Source organism: Podospora pseudocomata, chromosome 7 (genome assembly GCF_035222375.1).
Source record: "Podospora pseudocomata strain CBS 415.72m chromosome 7, whole genome shotgun sequence".
NCBI classification, from domain to species: Eukaryota; Fungi; Ascomycota; class Sordariomycetes; order Sordariales; family Podosporaceae; genus Podospora; species Podospora pseudocomata.
This window is the reverse complement of record NC_085891.1, coordinates 2,217,294-2,232,125: the sequence shown is the minus strand read 5'-3', so window position 1 is coordinate 2,232,125 and position 14,832 is coordinate 2,217,294. Positions and strand designations below refer to the sequence as shown.

At 52.9% G+C, this 14,832-nt stretch overlaps 6 protein-coding genes and 2 non-coding genes across 8 annotated transcripts; 3 read left to right on the top strand and 5 right to left on the bottom strand.

Annotated features, from left to right (window-relative positions):
• Positions 1–901: 901 nt before the first annotated feature.
• Positions 902–2,823, top strand: QC762_708025 (uncharacterized protein; the record flags this gene model as incomplete). The annotated part of the gene is made up of 4 exons (XM_062893646.1): positions 902–1,192; positions 1,347–1,424; positions 1,512–2,468; positions 2,568–2,823. The coding sequence occupies 4 exons, from the start codon at positions 902–904 to the stop codon at positions 2,652–2,654; spliced, it is 1,413 nt and encodes a 470-aa protein (XP_062739479.1). The 3' UTR covers positions 2,655–2,823.
• A 110-nt stretch (positions 2,824–2,933) lies between these two features.
• QC762_0110680 lies at positions 2,934–3,061 on the bottom strand. Its single transcript has one exon. It is a non-coding gene; the product is annotated as a tRNA-Leu (tRNA).
• Positions 3,062–3,079: 18 nt separating this feature from the next.
• On the bottom strand, positions 3,080–4,965 carry QC762_708020 (uncharacterized protein). The gene is made up of 2 exons (XM_062893645.1): positions 3,641–4,965; positions 3,080–3,587 (listed from the first exon to the last, which is right to left on the bottom strand). The coding sequence occupies exons 1-2, from the start codon at positions 4,419–4,421 to the stop codon at positions 3,247–3,249; spliced, it is 1,122 nt and encodes a 373-aa protein (XP_062739478.1). The 5' UTR covers positions 4,422–4,965; the 3' UTR covers positions 3,080–3,246.
• Positions 4,966–5,401: 436 nt separating this feature from the next.
• On the bottom strand, positions 5,402–5,473 carry QC762_0110660. Its single transcript has one exon. It is a non-coding gene; the product is annotated as a tRNA-Gln (tRNA).
• A 53-nt stretch (positions 5,474–5,526) lies between these two features.
• SAS10 (something about silencing protein 10) lies at positions 5,527–7,882 on the bottom strand (the record flags this gene model as incomplete). The annotated part of the gene is made up of 4 exons (XM_062893644.1): positions 7,208–7,882; positions 6,202–7,149; positions 6,044–6,143; positions 5,527–5,966 (listed from the first exon to the last, which is right to left on the bottom strand). Exons 1-4 carry the CDS (start codon positions 7,628–7,630, stop codon positions 5,527–5,529), a joined length of 1,911 nt encoding a protein of 636 aa, XP_062739477.1. The 5' UTR covers positions 7,631–7,882.
• Positions 7,676–9,614, top strand: TSC10 (3-dehydrosphinganine reductase; the record flags this gene model as incomplete). Its single annotated transcript, XM_062893643.1, has 2 exons — positions 7,676–8,596; positions 8,658–9,614. The coding sequence occupies exons 1-2, from the start codon at positions 8,459–8,461 to the stop codon at positions 9,612–9,614; spliced, it is 1,095 nt and encodes a 364-aa protein (XP_062739476.1). The 5' UTR covers positions 7,676–8,458.
• Positions 9,615–9,825: 211 nt separating this feature from the next.
• On the bottom strand, positions 9,826–11,043 carry QC762_707990 (uncharacterized protein; the record flags this gene model as incomplete). The annotated part of the gene is made up of 1 exon (XM_062893642.1): positions 9,826–11,043. One exon carries the CDS (start codon positions 11,041–11,043, stop codon positions 9,826–9,828), a length of 1,218 nt encoding a protein of 405 aa, XP_062739475.1.
• A 627-nt stretch (positions 11,044–11,670) lies between these two features.
• On the top strand, positions 11,671–14,696 carry QC762_707980 (uncharacterized protein). Its single transcript, XM_062893641.1, has 2 exons — positions 11,671–13,130; positions 13,183–14,696. Exons 1-2 carry the CDS (start codon positions 12,077–12,079, stop codon positions 13,578–13,580), a joined length of 1,452 nt encoding a protein of 483 aa, XP_062739474.1. The 5' UTR covers positions 11,671–12,076; the 3' UTR covers positions 13,581–14,696.
• The last annotated feature ends 136 nt before the right edge of the window (positions 14,697–14,832 follow it).

The window sequence follows — 14,832 nt, the reverse complement described above, 5'->3', positions numbered from 1 at the left end:
CGTTCTATTGTTGTTCCCCGTTGGCTATATTAAAATTATACAAGGACCACGTGGATAGAAACAACGAGACAGAAATAGTAACTAATACCAAATCCACCGTGCTGGGATCTTTTCTTCCATGCAAGTCGCTTTCGATGTATGTAACTTTGCGTATTACCGCGGATAAATATCCCGAGTTTTTAGCTGATGTGACGCTGACGGTGAGAAGACGGTAGGATAAATTGACTTGCGTTTGCGCTAGAACGTCCCGCGGAAGGGAGGGGGGGAAGAGTGAGGTATGCCAAGTTGGGGATGCAGGATTGGGTGGTGGTGTTGGTGGTGGTGTTGGTGGTCAACGGTGATCTTGATGGATGGGTGGCCAATTCGGGAGGGACGGCATCTTTGTTTATAGGGGATGATGAGGAGTTGGGTGAGCAAATCTTGATCGGAGAAGGGGGGTTGAGGGTTCTAGAACTGCTTGATGGTTGATTGAAGAATTAGTGATTGGACTTGTCTTGGTGGTTGGTTATATGTAGGAGGTAGCCCTGGTGCGTGCAAGTGATTAGATAAGATCTCTTTCTGCAACCCGCCTCCTTGGAAAAGAACAGAAAACATTTCAACGTGAAATTCCTTATTGTGATGCGATGGATCCATGATATATACTGAATCGCCAATAGGAGAGATACCTAGCCCATTCAGATGGCTTTCCTACCCTTTGTCCAGAGCTTACCGTTGTTGGGGTTGGGGTTGGGGTTAGAGTTAGGAGGGGCTGGAAGCTCGAGCAGCTGGTAACCAATAGTGCAGGCACGTTGATGAAAGAAAGGTACTCATAGCCTTACTGACTGAGCCGCGCAGCAAGCTTTAAGCTCAGTGAGTCTTTGATTCACGTGGTTGAGAGCTGCTGCCTTGTGTTCTTGTGACAATGAGAAGGTCAGGCTGGATAGCAAAGTGCGAGGGCGGACTTGTAGACCACCTAGGTATTTTGTGTGATAAGGAGCGAAAGGCTGCTTCCTTTTCTCCAAGGAAGCGAGATTTATATGCTCCTATTGCTTATCAAACTGACTGTTCAGATCTGTTGCAACACCACCACACTGCAACGATGCTCACAACCACAACCCCTATCCTCCTCCTCCTCCTCCTCCTCTCAACTCTCACTTCCGCCCTTACCCTCTCCGAACCGTTCAAACCCCCCGACAACCACCACCACCAACACGTCCTCTCCACCACCACCACCACCACCAACAACAACAACAACAACAACAACAACAACAACAACAACAACAACAACAACAACAACAACAACAACAACAACAACAACAACAACAACAACAACAACAACAACAACCGGAAACCCCCCCCCATCCCAGGCTTCATCTCCCTCGGCGACAGCTACTCAGCCGGCATCGGCACCCGCCCCGACCTCCCCTCCCCTTCCCCCCCCTGCCGTCAAGGCCTCGGAGCCTATCCCCACCTCCTCGCCTCCTCCCTAAACCATACCACCTCCCATCAACACCAATGGCTCTCCTGCACAGGCGCAGCAACAAACGACATCCTCTCCTCCCTCCCTCCCCCCCTCCACCTCCCAAATCGACGCCTTCAACCTCACCTCCCCAACCTTTGCAACCCTGTCCATATCCGGCAACGACCTCGACTTCTTCTCCCTCCTCAACGCATGCATCTTCCGCTTCTACGGCCCCTTTTCCCCTTCCTCGTGCGACTCCGCCCTAAAAACGGTCTCCTCCATCCTCCTCAACGATCAAAAACTCCGGTTGCGTATCAGGCTCATCCTGCTGGAGATATTGAATAAGATCCCCTGGGAGAGGCACTCGTCTTTCTTCATCACCGTCACTGGCTACGCGAGGTTCTTCAACGAGAACACCACTGCGTGTGATGATGTTTCATTTGGGATCTGGGATGTTTCCCACACGGCCGCGGCGGCGAAATTGACGAGGGACATAAGAGGGAAGATGAACGATTTGGTGCTCAAAGCCAATGATTTGATAAGGGGGGTGATAGAGGAGGTGAATGCCTCTTTTTCTGGTAGCGGGAAGAGAAAAAAAGTCGTTTTTGTCGATCATGACAGCCTGTTTGATGGGCATCGGTTTTGCGAGCCTGGGGTGGCGAAAGAGCCGGATTATGAGAGGAGGGAGACGTGGTTTTTTTTGCCGGGGGGTGGGGATGTTGACGGGGAGGGGAGGGTTTATACTTCTTTGCGGGAAAAAAATAAAGAAGGGGTGGGATACTACTACCTCGACCCGGAGCGCTGCTGGGAAGAGGCGGCGGAAAGGGGGGATTGGGGGGAGAAGGCTGTTTGCTTGATGGCCAAGGCGAAGAGGGAAGATCCGGGGTTGAGGTTGAGGGTGCATTATAGGCGTGGGGTAGAAAAGGGGGAGGGGTTTTGGAAGGGGTGGACGACAACAACAACAACAAAAAAACCGGGGGATTCAATGTGGTTGACGCCGACGTATTACGGCAAGACTTTTCATCCTGTGAGTAACAGTCTCCATACCTCCCTACTTACACTTTCAAGACATGGATGATTTATTTCTTTCATGTCGAGTGCTGACTTGAGTACTCATGTGAAACAGAGATCAGCCGGCCACGAAGCAATAAGAGACAAAATCTTTCAAGTATGGGAAGAGCATGGATACTTGAAAGACCAAACCGACTTATGATTGCGCATCTCTCGGGACGAAATAAACGAAGATGATGAATAACGACGGATTTGGATAATGACCTGGCATATAGTTTTCTTTTGGTACACCGGCTGCGACTCTGTGGTTGCGTTGATAGTTAATACCCCTGAATACTACACATAATACCTGCAAATTTGCACACCACCACCTCCAAGACTTCTACACCAAAACAGTAAAAATCAACACCTTCGAAAATCTCACCTGCAACTCCCAAAAATAAAATAAACCCATGGCAAAGAAATGCAAAAGACAATTCATTGACCAGAGTGAGATTCGAACTCACGCCCCTTACGAGACCACGGAACTTCTCACATCCTAGCGAATGTGGAGTTGATATCAAGATTTTCACCTTAACGTGGCGCCTTAGACCGCTCGGCCATCTGGCCCTCTTGCTTCGATGGAGTTTATTTGAAGGAAATGCTCTTTTATTTGGTCAAGACTCAAGACAGATAGCTGGGGATATTGATACAGAAAGAGAAAAACAAACAAAGATAAAGATACTCATAGCTTCATAACCCGCAAGTCATCAACCTTATCCCATGGCAGCATCATTCCTTCATTCCTCACCACCTTAGTTAGACCCAACAGACCCCCGGTGCAACTTCTGCTTAATCTTATCCTTCAAGCTCGTCTTCTCCTTGTGCTCCAAATCCGCCGGCTTCGTCGACTTCAAGTCCCAATTGTGCGCAACCTCCTCCTCAGGAACATGCTTGTCATGGGTCGTGGTAGCAGATCCATTCCCAGTGTGGTCCTCCGCAACACTCTCCTTGGCCTTGCCATCCTCAACACCATGCTCATACCCGCTGTCCTTCTTCTTATGATGGGGCAGAGAGATGTGGTGCTTCTTATCACTGTGCTTGTCCGTGGTTGTCTCACGGTGGTGGGGGTGGCGCTTCTCTTCCTCCATAAGACCTGGTATCATGTCAGCATACATCAAACAAAGGGTTGGTGCTGTGAATACATACGATCAGCCTCCTTCCCAGCACCCGGCGCGGCAGCATCAAAGTCACCGCCATCAGCCTTCAGCCCACTGCTGCGAACGTACAGCTCCCCCGTCCCATCCTCGTGGTCCTCTTGGGTGTCGACGCTGCTTGACCTCTGTCCCTTCCTCTCATCTCTAGCCTTAGCACCGGCATCACCACCATGTTCCTTGGCTACCACCTCCAAGGGTCGTGGGCCAGGACCATCGATCTTGACGGGGTTGTCAGACTTGTCGACTCCATCCCCGCTGTCGTCAACATTCTTCTTGGCATCAGGCTTGCCGGTCTCGCCGACGGAGTGGTGAACCGCAAGTGGGTTAGTGGGAGCACGAGTGTCGTTCTGAGCGTGGGTCGAGTCGCCCGGGATATTGGATGACGGCTGGGCTGCGGCGGGGTTGGTGTCTGGTTTGCTGGAATCGGCATCGTCCTTGGTTGTGACGGCGGTGGTCGTGGCGCTGGGCTTCTCGGAGGGCGTGGCCGGGGGAAGCTCAACACTAGTAGCTGAAGGGTTGGCGTTCTTGTTGAACTCGGCGTTGGTGACAACCTTGTCCGTGTTCTCTGTCTTCAGAGGAGTGTTGATAGGTTCGACTTCCGGGTTGGGGTTGGTGGTCTTGAGAGCAGTAGAGGTTGATTCAATGTTGCCGGCATCGTATGGCTCGCCAGCAGCGGTGTTGCCCATGCGTCCAGAGACTGGCTCCTTGTGGGCTTCGGGATCGCCCCAAATAGCCTTGGTAGCGGCGTCTTTGATAGTGTTAATGGTCTCCATGCTGGCCGTGAAATATCCTTGCTAGAGTGAGATGCTGTAGTTTGTTGGTGGTGGTGACGGTATGGTTCACGACTCTCTCTCGGGTCAGTTTGTGGAATAGAACAAAAGAGCTGCCAAGCAAGAAAGCCAACAGTTTATATGCTGCTATAAATGAGCTGGTGAAACCCATGGAAAGCACGACCTCATCGCACCGACATGCATCCTCAAGTCGGGAAGGGACGTGACGTAGGCGGTTGCCAGGAGCCAGTCACGCTTACTGGTTTGCTAGTCCGTCCCACGCCCAGTTCCTTTACCTTATCAGACACCTGAACGGCATGCTCTTCCGATCTTTCAATGGCGCAACCGAGAAGGAACTCTGGTGCCATTGGGAGATCCAGCCAAGACCTGATCATCGCCGAGCCTGCGTTTGCCATCATCGCATTCCACAGGATATCAAGAAGATGAATCTGGACTCTCTGTTCAACGCTCGTTGAACCAGATGCTCGAGATTGTACCTATTCTCCTCAGGGCTAGCAGTCGGAAATGCATTCATTAGACTGTGTGAAAGGTACAGTGTTAAGCCGTCCGGAGCTGATATGTATTTCGAAGACCGTTGGGATGACGTTGGTGAAGGAATTTTCGATATGACGTCATACTTGCCGAGCTTTATCTAACACCAACGGTTGAACAAAGGTGAGGACGATCATCTCCTGGACGGAGAAGGATTCGAGAATCCTGGATTATTATGAAGTACTTGATTGGATACTTTAAGAACCCCAAGCGGTGAAACTGACATTTGCTCCAGGTTTTGGGCTTTAAGACATCATTCTTATCTCACGACATCTATTTGGGGAGCAAGAATACACTAACACCATGAGGCAACGGAGGACGGAGGATACTGAGCAAAAAGAAATGCGGAAAATCATAGACGGTGACTGATGGATGGAGAAAATTATCAGCAATAATTCTCATGGAATGAGGTGCTGAAAAGCAAAAGAATGAGGTCGTACCCGGAATCGAACCGGGGTTACCAGAATCAGAATCTGGGGTGCTAACCGCTACACTATACAACCTTGTGATCTCCTGTTGGATAGAATAAGATGTCTGCGTTTCAACTTATGTTGTCTTACGCATTTTCATCACATGTAGAATCCCAAAAGTATCTTGATTTTGGGCTCTCACGCAGAAACAATCCCTGGAAAACAAACCACCTTGGGATACAAAACGCCCATATATTCGCCATTAATGCATCTACAACTTGGTACTCTTGACGAGATTCGTCTTGATACCAGACAACTCTCCCTGATAGCCACCCTTGCCCTCGCCGCCCTTGTACACAGCCCGCACGCTCTTGAGCTTCTTCTTCTTCTCCTCGTACTTCATCCTCTTCTTCACACGCGGGTTGCGCACCTCCTTCTTCCTGTGCGGCGTCAAGCCCTTGTTCTTCTGGATCTGGTATGTGATCTGGCGCTTGCCGTCTGGGCCGAGCTCCTGCTGTTCCACAATGCGCTCGTCCTTCTTCGCCTGTGCCAGCGCCTCGAAGCGCGCCGCCTTGTCGGCCTTCTTCTGCTGTGTCTTCTGAGCCACCATGTCGTAGTACTCGTCCTCGTCGTCGCGGACCTGCTTGGCTGTGGTCTCATCACCTTCGCTGTCGTCACCGCCCAGCTCAGCGCCGGCGCCGAATTTGCTGTCCTTCTTGCCGCGGCGTTCAGCCTCAGCGTTCAGGCGTGCTTGGCGATCCCTCTGTGATAATGTTAGTTCCACCAACTGAAAAGTAGGATATGCAGACGTAAAGACTTACCAAACGCTCACGATAAGGAATATCCATATCACCACCGGCGTCGCGACCAGCCCCAGCACGCTTGTTGGCCTTTTGTACGATTTGCGAAGTATAGAACTTCAAGCTCTTCTTGCGCTTGGCCTTGTCGGCAGCAGTATGTTCGTCCAAAGCATCCTCCTCGCCAAAGTCGGAATAGTCTTCGTTCATATCCGCACCGTTTGTTGGCGCAGCGCGAGCAGCATCCTCCTTGGCGGCCTTCTTGCCGCTCTCGAGAAGAGTGGACAGGTCAGCCAAAGACTTCTCGACCGCCTTGGCTTTCCTCGCCTTGTCGGCCTCCTTCTTCTCCTTGGCCCTGATCTCGGCCTTAGAGAGCTTCGACTTCCTCTTCTTGGCCGGCTCGTCGATGTCGAGCATCTCCTCGTCCTCCTCTTCTGGTGGCGAAAGCATGCCCGTTTTTGAGGCGGCAGGTTTGGCTGGTCTGAACTGTTTCACCTTGAGCCAGGCCTCTCTGCACTCCATCAAAGTCCCCATAACTTCGTGGTCTCTGAGTTCTGATGGGCTGAGCGTTGCCGCAGCACCATTCCCGTCCCTTGTTGGTGATGTGAGAAGAGCAAAATAACTAGCCAGCGAGGCGACGTAGCACCCCAGAATCCAAGACTTGACAACCTCTAGTGACTTGGCAGGCTTTCCAACGGCGTCCTTTTGTAATTCCGAAAGAACGGGCTGCAGTTCTGCGAACTCGTCCACCAGGTATTCGAACTCGGGATATCGAGACTGGAGCAGCTTGTATCTTTCCTCGGGTGTCATGTCCTCTCTTACTTCCACCTCTTTCAAAACCTCCGTCACAACCTCGTCCTCGCCAGCCTCCTCTTTTGGCGCCATCCATTCGTCCTCGTCGAAAGCAAAATCCTCCTCGGTCATCTTGGCCAATTTCTTGGCCTGGAGACGCTTTGCCTCTGCTTCCTCTGCCTACACAAACATGTCAGTCCCTGCACTCGCGCCCAGCCGTAAAGCGCCGTGAACTTACCAGAGCATCGGCCTCGGTCTCGATCTGATCGGCATCATAGTATTCCTTCTTGCTATTTCCCCACCAACCCTCATCGCCCTCCTCTTCCCCCTCCTGCTGCTCCTCGTCTTCGGAATATTGCTCAATGACCTTCTTGCCCTTGCCCTTCTTGGCTGGCGCTTCGTCTTCGCTCTCGTCGGAATCGTCTTGCTGGAAAACCTCCTCGTCGGAAACCTCTAAAAAGTCGTCCTCCTTCTTGAGGCGCTTCGAGCGCGGTTGTTCGTCCTCGCTGTCCAGCATGATCTGGTCCTTCTCAGCCCAGTACTCATCCCCAGAGTCGGCGACATCTCGGTACGTCTTGATGGTCAAGCTGGCGTCTTTGGCGTCGACATCGCGGGGGCCGGCCGGTTCCGCCTTGCGGGAGACTCTTCTTTTCTTGGCCATTGTGACTGATCTGTGTGAAGAAAAGGTGATTGCTGGCAAAATCCAGGCGCAATTGTAAATCGCCTGCTACCAACAAATGTGGGGTGCTCTGCCTTTTGGCTGGGTGTTGAACTTTTGGAAGGTTCAAAAGCGGCAGAATTTTTTCTGCTGGCTCTCGCTGCTTCACCGACCGAGCGAACCTGCAGGCTGGGTTCGCCCCACCTTTCCCGCAGCAGCCCCGGGAGCTCCACTGGTTTCGAGATCCACTTTCAGCTGCTTGTTCAGCGGTACCCTCACCATGAGAGCTCTCCACCTGTGAGCTTGATCTCACTGTGAGGCTTCGCCACGGCACTGGGTTCATGCTTTTTGAGTGATATCAAAACCGTTAGACACAGGCCGGGTAGAACTAGTTTATCTGTTAAGAAGATTCAATCCAGTTTCATTCTGTCATCATGCCCTCTCCCTATCATTCACCATCCATCCTCTTTGTACCTTCCTACTGAGGTAAGCCTGGAAAATGGGCTTGCAGGAAGGAGTTCTTGGACAGCTGCAACCCCACAGAGGGCCTGTGGGAACACGGTGCCAGACTGCAGAACCATAAAAGTCAATCCGATCCGCGTCCCTGAACAAAGACGTCTTTCTCAACGGTGTAAGACAACATCTCGGTCTCATACCCTTAACTTAGTGAGCTATCATAAGTCATCTCTCCTTCGAGAAGACGACGAGTCCGAGCCCACGGACCTCAATTCCGAAGTCATCATCTGCAATCCCACCCTTCAGATCAACCTCTCATCACACCTCGCATTTCATTTAAATCTCACCTTCTCCCCATCTCATTCACCCTTCAAAATGGACATCATCGAACAACGCGTCGGCGTCCCCCCTCACATCGCCGGCCCAGCCGCCACCTTTGCCTTCTTCGCCTTCTTCCTCATCAAGAAAATGGGCCTCTTCACCAACACCAACCACTTCCCCGTCGAGGGCAAGGTATTTCCTCCCCCTTTACCCCTCCTTATCCCACCCTTCACTCACTAACTCCCCCTCATAGACAATCCTCATAACCGGCGCCTCAGAAGGAATGGGCCTAGCAGCCGCCATCCTCCTCGCCAAAAAAGGCGCCTCCCTCATCCTCGTCTCGCGCAACGTGGGCCGCCTAGAAGAAGCCCTTGTCAAAGTCACCGCCGCTGCCAGGTCCCCCTCCAAGCAACGTTTCACCTACATCTCCGCCGACGTCTCGGAACCCAACTACGCCGAGTCGGTCATCGCCCAAGCCATCGCCTGGAACGCCGGTGCGGCCCCCGATATCGTCTGGTGCATAGCCGGCCTGTCAAGCCCCATGCTCTGGGCCGACCCCGCCAACGACAGCATCGCGGCCACCCGGAGAAACATGGATGTCAATTTCTTTGGTTCGGCCGAGATGAGCAGAGCCATCTTGAAGGAGTGGCTCGCTCCGGAGAATAAACCCAAGGATACAGGGGTTATCGGCCAGAAGCCGGAGCCGAAGCACATCGTTTTCACCGCGTCGATGCTGGCGTTGTTTGCGATTGTGGGGTATGGGCCTTATACGCCGAGCAAGTGGGCGTTGAGGGGGTTGGCGGACACGTTGAATATGGAGTTGAGGATGTATCCTGATCATCCGGTCAAGATTCATGTTGTTTACCCGGGGACGATTACTTCTCCTGGACTGGAGAGGGAGAACAAGACCAAGCCGCAGATCACGCTCGAGTTGGAGAAGGAGGAGCCGGCGGAGAGCCCGGAGACGGTGGCGGAGCGGGCGTTGAAGGGGTTGGAGAAGGGCCAATATAATGTCACGGTTAGTACGTTGGGGGATTTGATGAGGTGTGGGATTTTGGGGGGGAGCGAGAGGAATAATTGGGTTTGGGATACGGTGGTGGGGTGGGTGGTGCCGGTGATTTACTTTTTTGTGATTAGGATTATGAATGCGCAGGTGGCGGGGTGGGCGAGGGTGAATGGGCATCCGCATGTCAAGAAGGCGGCTGCTTGAAGGGGAGGGGGGTTAATGCAGGAAACAGGACATCAAAGGTTGGAGTATGTATGGATGGGCAGCAAAGACTGTAATATAATGAAAGTATGGAATAATATGTGGTTGTCATTACGCCATGATATACAAGTGGTATCAGTCTACCTTTTGTCGTTGTCCCATTTTGTTCCAGCGCCCCTTTCCAGAAGGGTTTTTACCAGTTGTTTGAAAGGGTTCAAACCGAATACATGAACCAGCCCACCTCCGGCCTAAGGGTATCAATCTTTTCTGTCACCCCCCCGACTGCTCTCGGCTGCATCCTTCCACCTTCTTCAGGCCTCCCACCAGGCCACTCATCCTCCTCCACCCTCCTCAGCACATCCCCCATCCTACCCACTCTCACCCCCACCATCCCCGCTATCATCTCCGTCTTGACCTCGACCCCATTATCCCACAAGCTAACCGGACACCTCCCAAACCCCATCGGCATTTCTCCTCTAGTCATCCCGCCTCGCACCCTCCCCAGATCATGCCTCCCCTCCTCATCCCACCAGCAAAACCCATTGACCACCCACCCCGTAAACGTCGTCTTGCCCGACCCATTCGGCTCATGCCGATCCAACACCCTCTGCCAAAACGTCTTCGTGTCTTTCCCACCCGGGTCTCGAAGCGACCTCACAAAGTTGGAAAGGACATAACCCAACCCACCTCTCCACCAGTCTCTCGCCCCCTGACCAAATCTCCCCGAGGCGAGAAACTCTTCACAGCGGTGGAGGATCTTCTCCCAGTCGGTCTGGTCGCCAAGGAGGGTTATTGAGGGTATACCGCACCTGGTTCCCCAGCTGTAGACAAAGTATTTTTGCATGGAGCCCATCAGCAGGATCGAGGCGGCGATTTCGTCTGTTTCTGTTGTGGTGGTGAAGGAGGGAAGAAAAAACTTGTGGGCTATGTCCGGGTTTGTCAGGGAGGAGGGGAGCAGGGTGGAGGCCATTTGCTGGGCTAGGGAGCCGTGGTTGAGGGTGGGGGATAGGTCGACTGGGATGTAGAGGTCTTTTTTCTGGGCTGGGGAGGACTGTTTCCTGGAGGAGGGGATGAACAGGTGCTGGAGGAGGGTGGCGTTGGCGTTGATGTAGACTGATAGCTGGGAGAGGATGGCGAGCCAGATGTCGTCGGGGCGGAGGAGGAGGTTGTGGTGGTTGGAGTAGGCTTCTATCAAGCTGTAGACTAGGCCATTTTTGGCGGCGTAGAGGGTGGTTGGTGAAGTGGATGCGGATTCTGAGAAGGAAGACTGGATTATGGGTCGCGTTCGAGTGGGGGAGGATCTGGAGGTTGTGTTTGTTTCATGGCTGGTGATGGATGACAGCAGCTGCTCTGGAGAGGTGACTCGTGTGTAAGTCTGGTGGAGACGGGCAGGTTCTGGGGGGTGGCTTGATGGATAGATGGTGACAGGCATGGCTTGGGAAGTCTCCCTGTCTTCCTAGAGACGAACAGTTGCGATGGGAGAGACGAGAACAACAGAGCGGTGTCTAGAGGTCATGGTGTTTAGGGGGCCCCCCTAATCGTACAGAAGACTCGGATATCACATAGTCTTCCATACCCCACCTGGCACAGGGAAGGTGCATCTTGCCGTCTTTAGAAGCATCTGAGTGATCTAGACTGCTCGGGATTCGGGGGACGCAGCCGAAGGACGCGAGCAGTACCGGTCGCTATTGTGCTCTGAAAGGCGTATATCACTGGAATAGACGGCACTAAGCCCTATCTCGTCACCGAGGACCCTCTTGGCCGCCGCATGTCGTACCGATCGACAGGACCAGTGGCTTGTTGGAAGCTGCTGAATAAGGCAATTTGTAGCTATGGATAGAACATGATTGGAGGCTCAGAGGGCGGCAGTCTCCTTCCAAAGCCATCTACCGAACTTGGCGTCGCTGACACCCGATACCGATACAACCTGCCGGTTTCTGATCTGATGAGCAGATATTAGTCACCGAGAGAGCAATGTTGGGCAAACGCTTGAACATTCCTCAGCCCAGCCTGGAGCAACTTCAACTGGCTTCAATGAATAACCAGCAATCAGTGCTATGACAGACACGGGCACCCAAACAGAGCTTGACAGGCATGAATATAAGATGAGAGCAGCTGGTCCAAGTTGCGGACTGGAATGGAATGTGTGAGAATTGAATACAGATACCTACCTCAGCTATCAAATCAACGCACGGGCCAGAAACGGAGCAAGAGAGTTAAAAAAAAAAAAAACTCTGATTGGGCAATCGTCTTGCAAAAAACTCCGCAGCTGGCAGACGCTCTGCAGGCCTCGCATTCAGCCCTCAGCTCTCAGCCCGCTCTCCTTTCCAACGTCGACATCCCAAACGCGCGCTTTACAGCTGACGACAGCTGCTCGACATCACCAATCCTTCCCCGAACCAGCTCTGCGACCACACGCCGCCTAGAGCTTTGGGGCATTTTTAGAGTCCTATCTGGACAGGAGCATGACATCGACCGTCCCCCGCCCGCAGCGCGGCCGACCGAACAAGGTGACGAAGCCGCAGCCACCAACGGCACGCGGTCGCCCCACCCGTGGTGTTGTTCCGGGCTCACTCGACGTCCACGCCGCCCATCAGATTCACCAGGCCCATCAGCAGGCTCAGGCTCAGGCTCAGGCCCAGTACGGAGTGCACGCTGCGCCCTACGTGGCTGCTGCCCACGCTGCTCAGCACGCCCTCGACGAGCTCAAGCCCGAGCCCGACCATTCCGTGTTCGACAACGTAGGCGTGGACGTCGGAGTTGGAGTTGGGGTTCCCATGGGCGTCGAAGACTACGCCGCCGCCGCTATGGAATCGGAACTTGGCAATGTGGATGCTCACGGCGAGGCGGAACCCGATGCCGACATGGAGGAGGATGATCATTCAGTCGGAGCCTCCGGCCTTCAACAACACGTTGATCTATCAACCGCCAGCATGCTGGCTAACGGCGGTGCCAATGTTGTGGGAGGAGGAGTCGTGGGCCAGAGTGTTCATGATCACATGCAAGATTTGCAGCAAGGGCTCGCGCATGCTCAGCAACAACACCAACAACAGCAGCAGCAGCAGCAGCAGCAGCAGCAGCAGCAACAGCAACACCAGCAGCAGCAACACCAGCAGCAGCATCAGCAGCAGCCCCAAGCCCAGATGGGTCCTCCCCAGCAGATGCAACCCTCTCACCAGTCGATGGAGCCTCAAATCGTGGGGATCACAGAGGAACTTGCCCGCGAGTCTGGCTACCAGAACCTTAGTGTCGAGAGCGCCCTGGCGAAACGGTTGGCCCGTGAGCCCGGTAGACGTCTTGCTACTCAACGTCGACCAGAGCAACAGCTCAATTTGAATCGGCGGAGTAATGTGGAAGCGCTTTTTGCTCATATTTCGGGCACTCTTGCTCCACAACCGTGCAAGAACTGCCACAAAGGCCACGGCCCGTGGAGCGTGTGTGTAGTGGTAGATGGCCAAATGTGTGGCAGCTGTGCCAACTGTTGGTTCAATGCCAGCGGCGCTAGATGCAGTTTCCACGGTATGCCCCTTTCATCGTGATCGCCCTTGAATTTCATACTGACGAAAGACAGAAACTCGCACTCAGCAACCCATGGCCCAGCATGCGGGCATCATGCCGCCGACAAGTGCGGCTTTACCTGCGGATCCCAGCTACCGCTTCACCCCGGCCCATTCTCTATTGCCCCCCGCTCACTCCAATGCCATGCAAGCTATGAATTTTGGCGGAGGAGGCGTTCCGTCTATTAACAACAACCCAATACTCCAACAGCTCGTGAGCAAAGCCATGAACGAAGTGAGGTCGGCTGATCGTGCGACACGTTTGTATTGGCAGCTCGAGATCACGGCCAAGCAGTTGGCCCTTCAATATGCTGAGTACGAAGAGGCCACCGCAAGTCAAAGCCAGCCAGGAGGAGCGGGGAATCAAATTGGTGCTGGCCAACATGGCATGGGCGATGACGGCAGTGCCTAGAAATAACGGCCGTCCTGTCTACGCTTTACACCGCAAGCCACAAGCGGCTTGCCATCGAATCATCACTTGAGGGGGGGGGGTTTCACCATATCTATACCACTGATAACCGCCACACCGCCAGAAATTCGGAGTATCGAAGTCACAGTATCAACCCACACTTTTAGCCCCTCCCCCTCGCAACGCTTTCTCGGTACTGGATATCACCATCACAAGACACAAGACCGTGCTGGTCTATTCGGCCAGGCAAGAGGAGGTTTCTTTTTTCGTTCCTCCTCCTCGAAGGACAAGAGCTCGAGGAGGCCAGAGCACTCCGGAGTTTCTTTATTTCTTTTTCTTTCGGAATGGATGCAAATCGATACCCCCTCTTTTTTTCCCTTTCACTGAAATCACCGCAAGGAGGAAGACGATAACCTGACTTGGTCACAATATAAAAAGTCTTTTATCTCCCTCTTTGCCCCTTTTCCCACCCGCCTGCTCGCTTTTTTTCTTTTCGAGCCAGACGAGGGTTTTTTTTATGAACTTTGTAATACACAGATTACACAGAACCACTGACACGTGCGATGTTTTCTTTTCTAATTTCATGTTTTCACAACTTTTGTAACCCCAACATACTGATAGCCCTTGAGTTTCTGTCTGTTTTCCCACCCACCCCCTGTCCTGTTGTGTAAGGTTGAGTTTGAGGCTGGATAAAAATGATATTGCTCTATTTGCTCTGGGGATGTATCGTGTTACTCTGGTATGGCTAGGAGATGCATGATATTGTACGGGCAGGAAGTGGTGGGGTATTTCCAGAGAGGAGGTGATTGCACATATATCGCAGGGTTGGTGGCACGATTTTACAACTTTTGAGCCCATATCACCCGGTCAACAAAAGAGCGGAAAAGGGGACACAGATTGACGTCACTGGAGATGGGCAGACAACCAAACTGTTGACGGGATTTGTGGGAGGCTTTTTGTATGTTGCTACTGCTTGTTCTCTGTCTCTTGTGCTGTAACCGGCCAGACTGGAACCGGGGGCAGGAGAGGAGAGTGAGTGATAGGGGTGTTTCTAATTTGACAAGGAGCAATGAAAGCAAGTTTGTTCTGTCAACATATTGCTTGTGTGAATGATCAACCGACTATTTTTACGTTCACCGTCCATTGCCACGTTACAGTGAAGCATGTCAGCGGCGGTTGCTTAGCAGATGTCTCCTGCAGGTCCGGTTTTGGGGTCATGTAGGTCCTGGGTCAATCTAACTGTAACCGTGGGATC

Bases quoted from the DNA above. Each gene is read 5' to 3' on its own strand.
- QC762_707980 (XM_062893641.1), top strand. From the start codon at position 12,077: ATGACATCGACCGTCCCCCGCCCGCAGCGCGGCCGACCGAACAAGGTG. The intron at 13,131-13,182 runs GTATGCCCCTTT...GACGAAAGACAG, and splicing joins CGCTAGATGCAGTTTCCACG to AAACTCGCACTCAGCAACCC.
- QC762_708020 (XM_062893645.1), bottom strand. From the start codon at position 4,421: ATGGAGACCATTAACACTATCAAAGACGCCGCTACCAAGGCTATTTGG. The intron at 3,588-3,640 runs GTATGTATTCAC...ACATGATACCAG, and splicing joins TGCTGGGAAGGAGGCTGATC to GTCTTATGGAGGAAGAGAAG.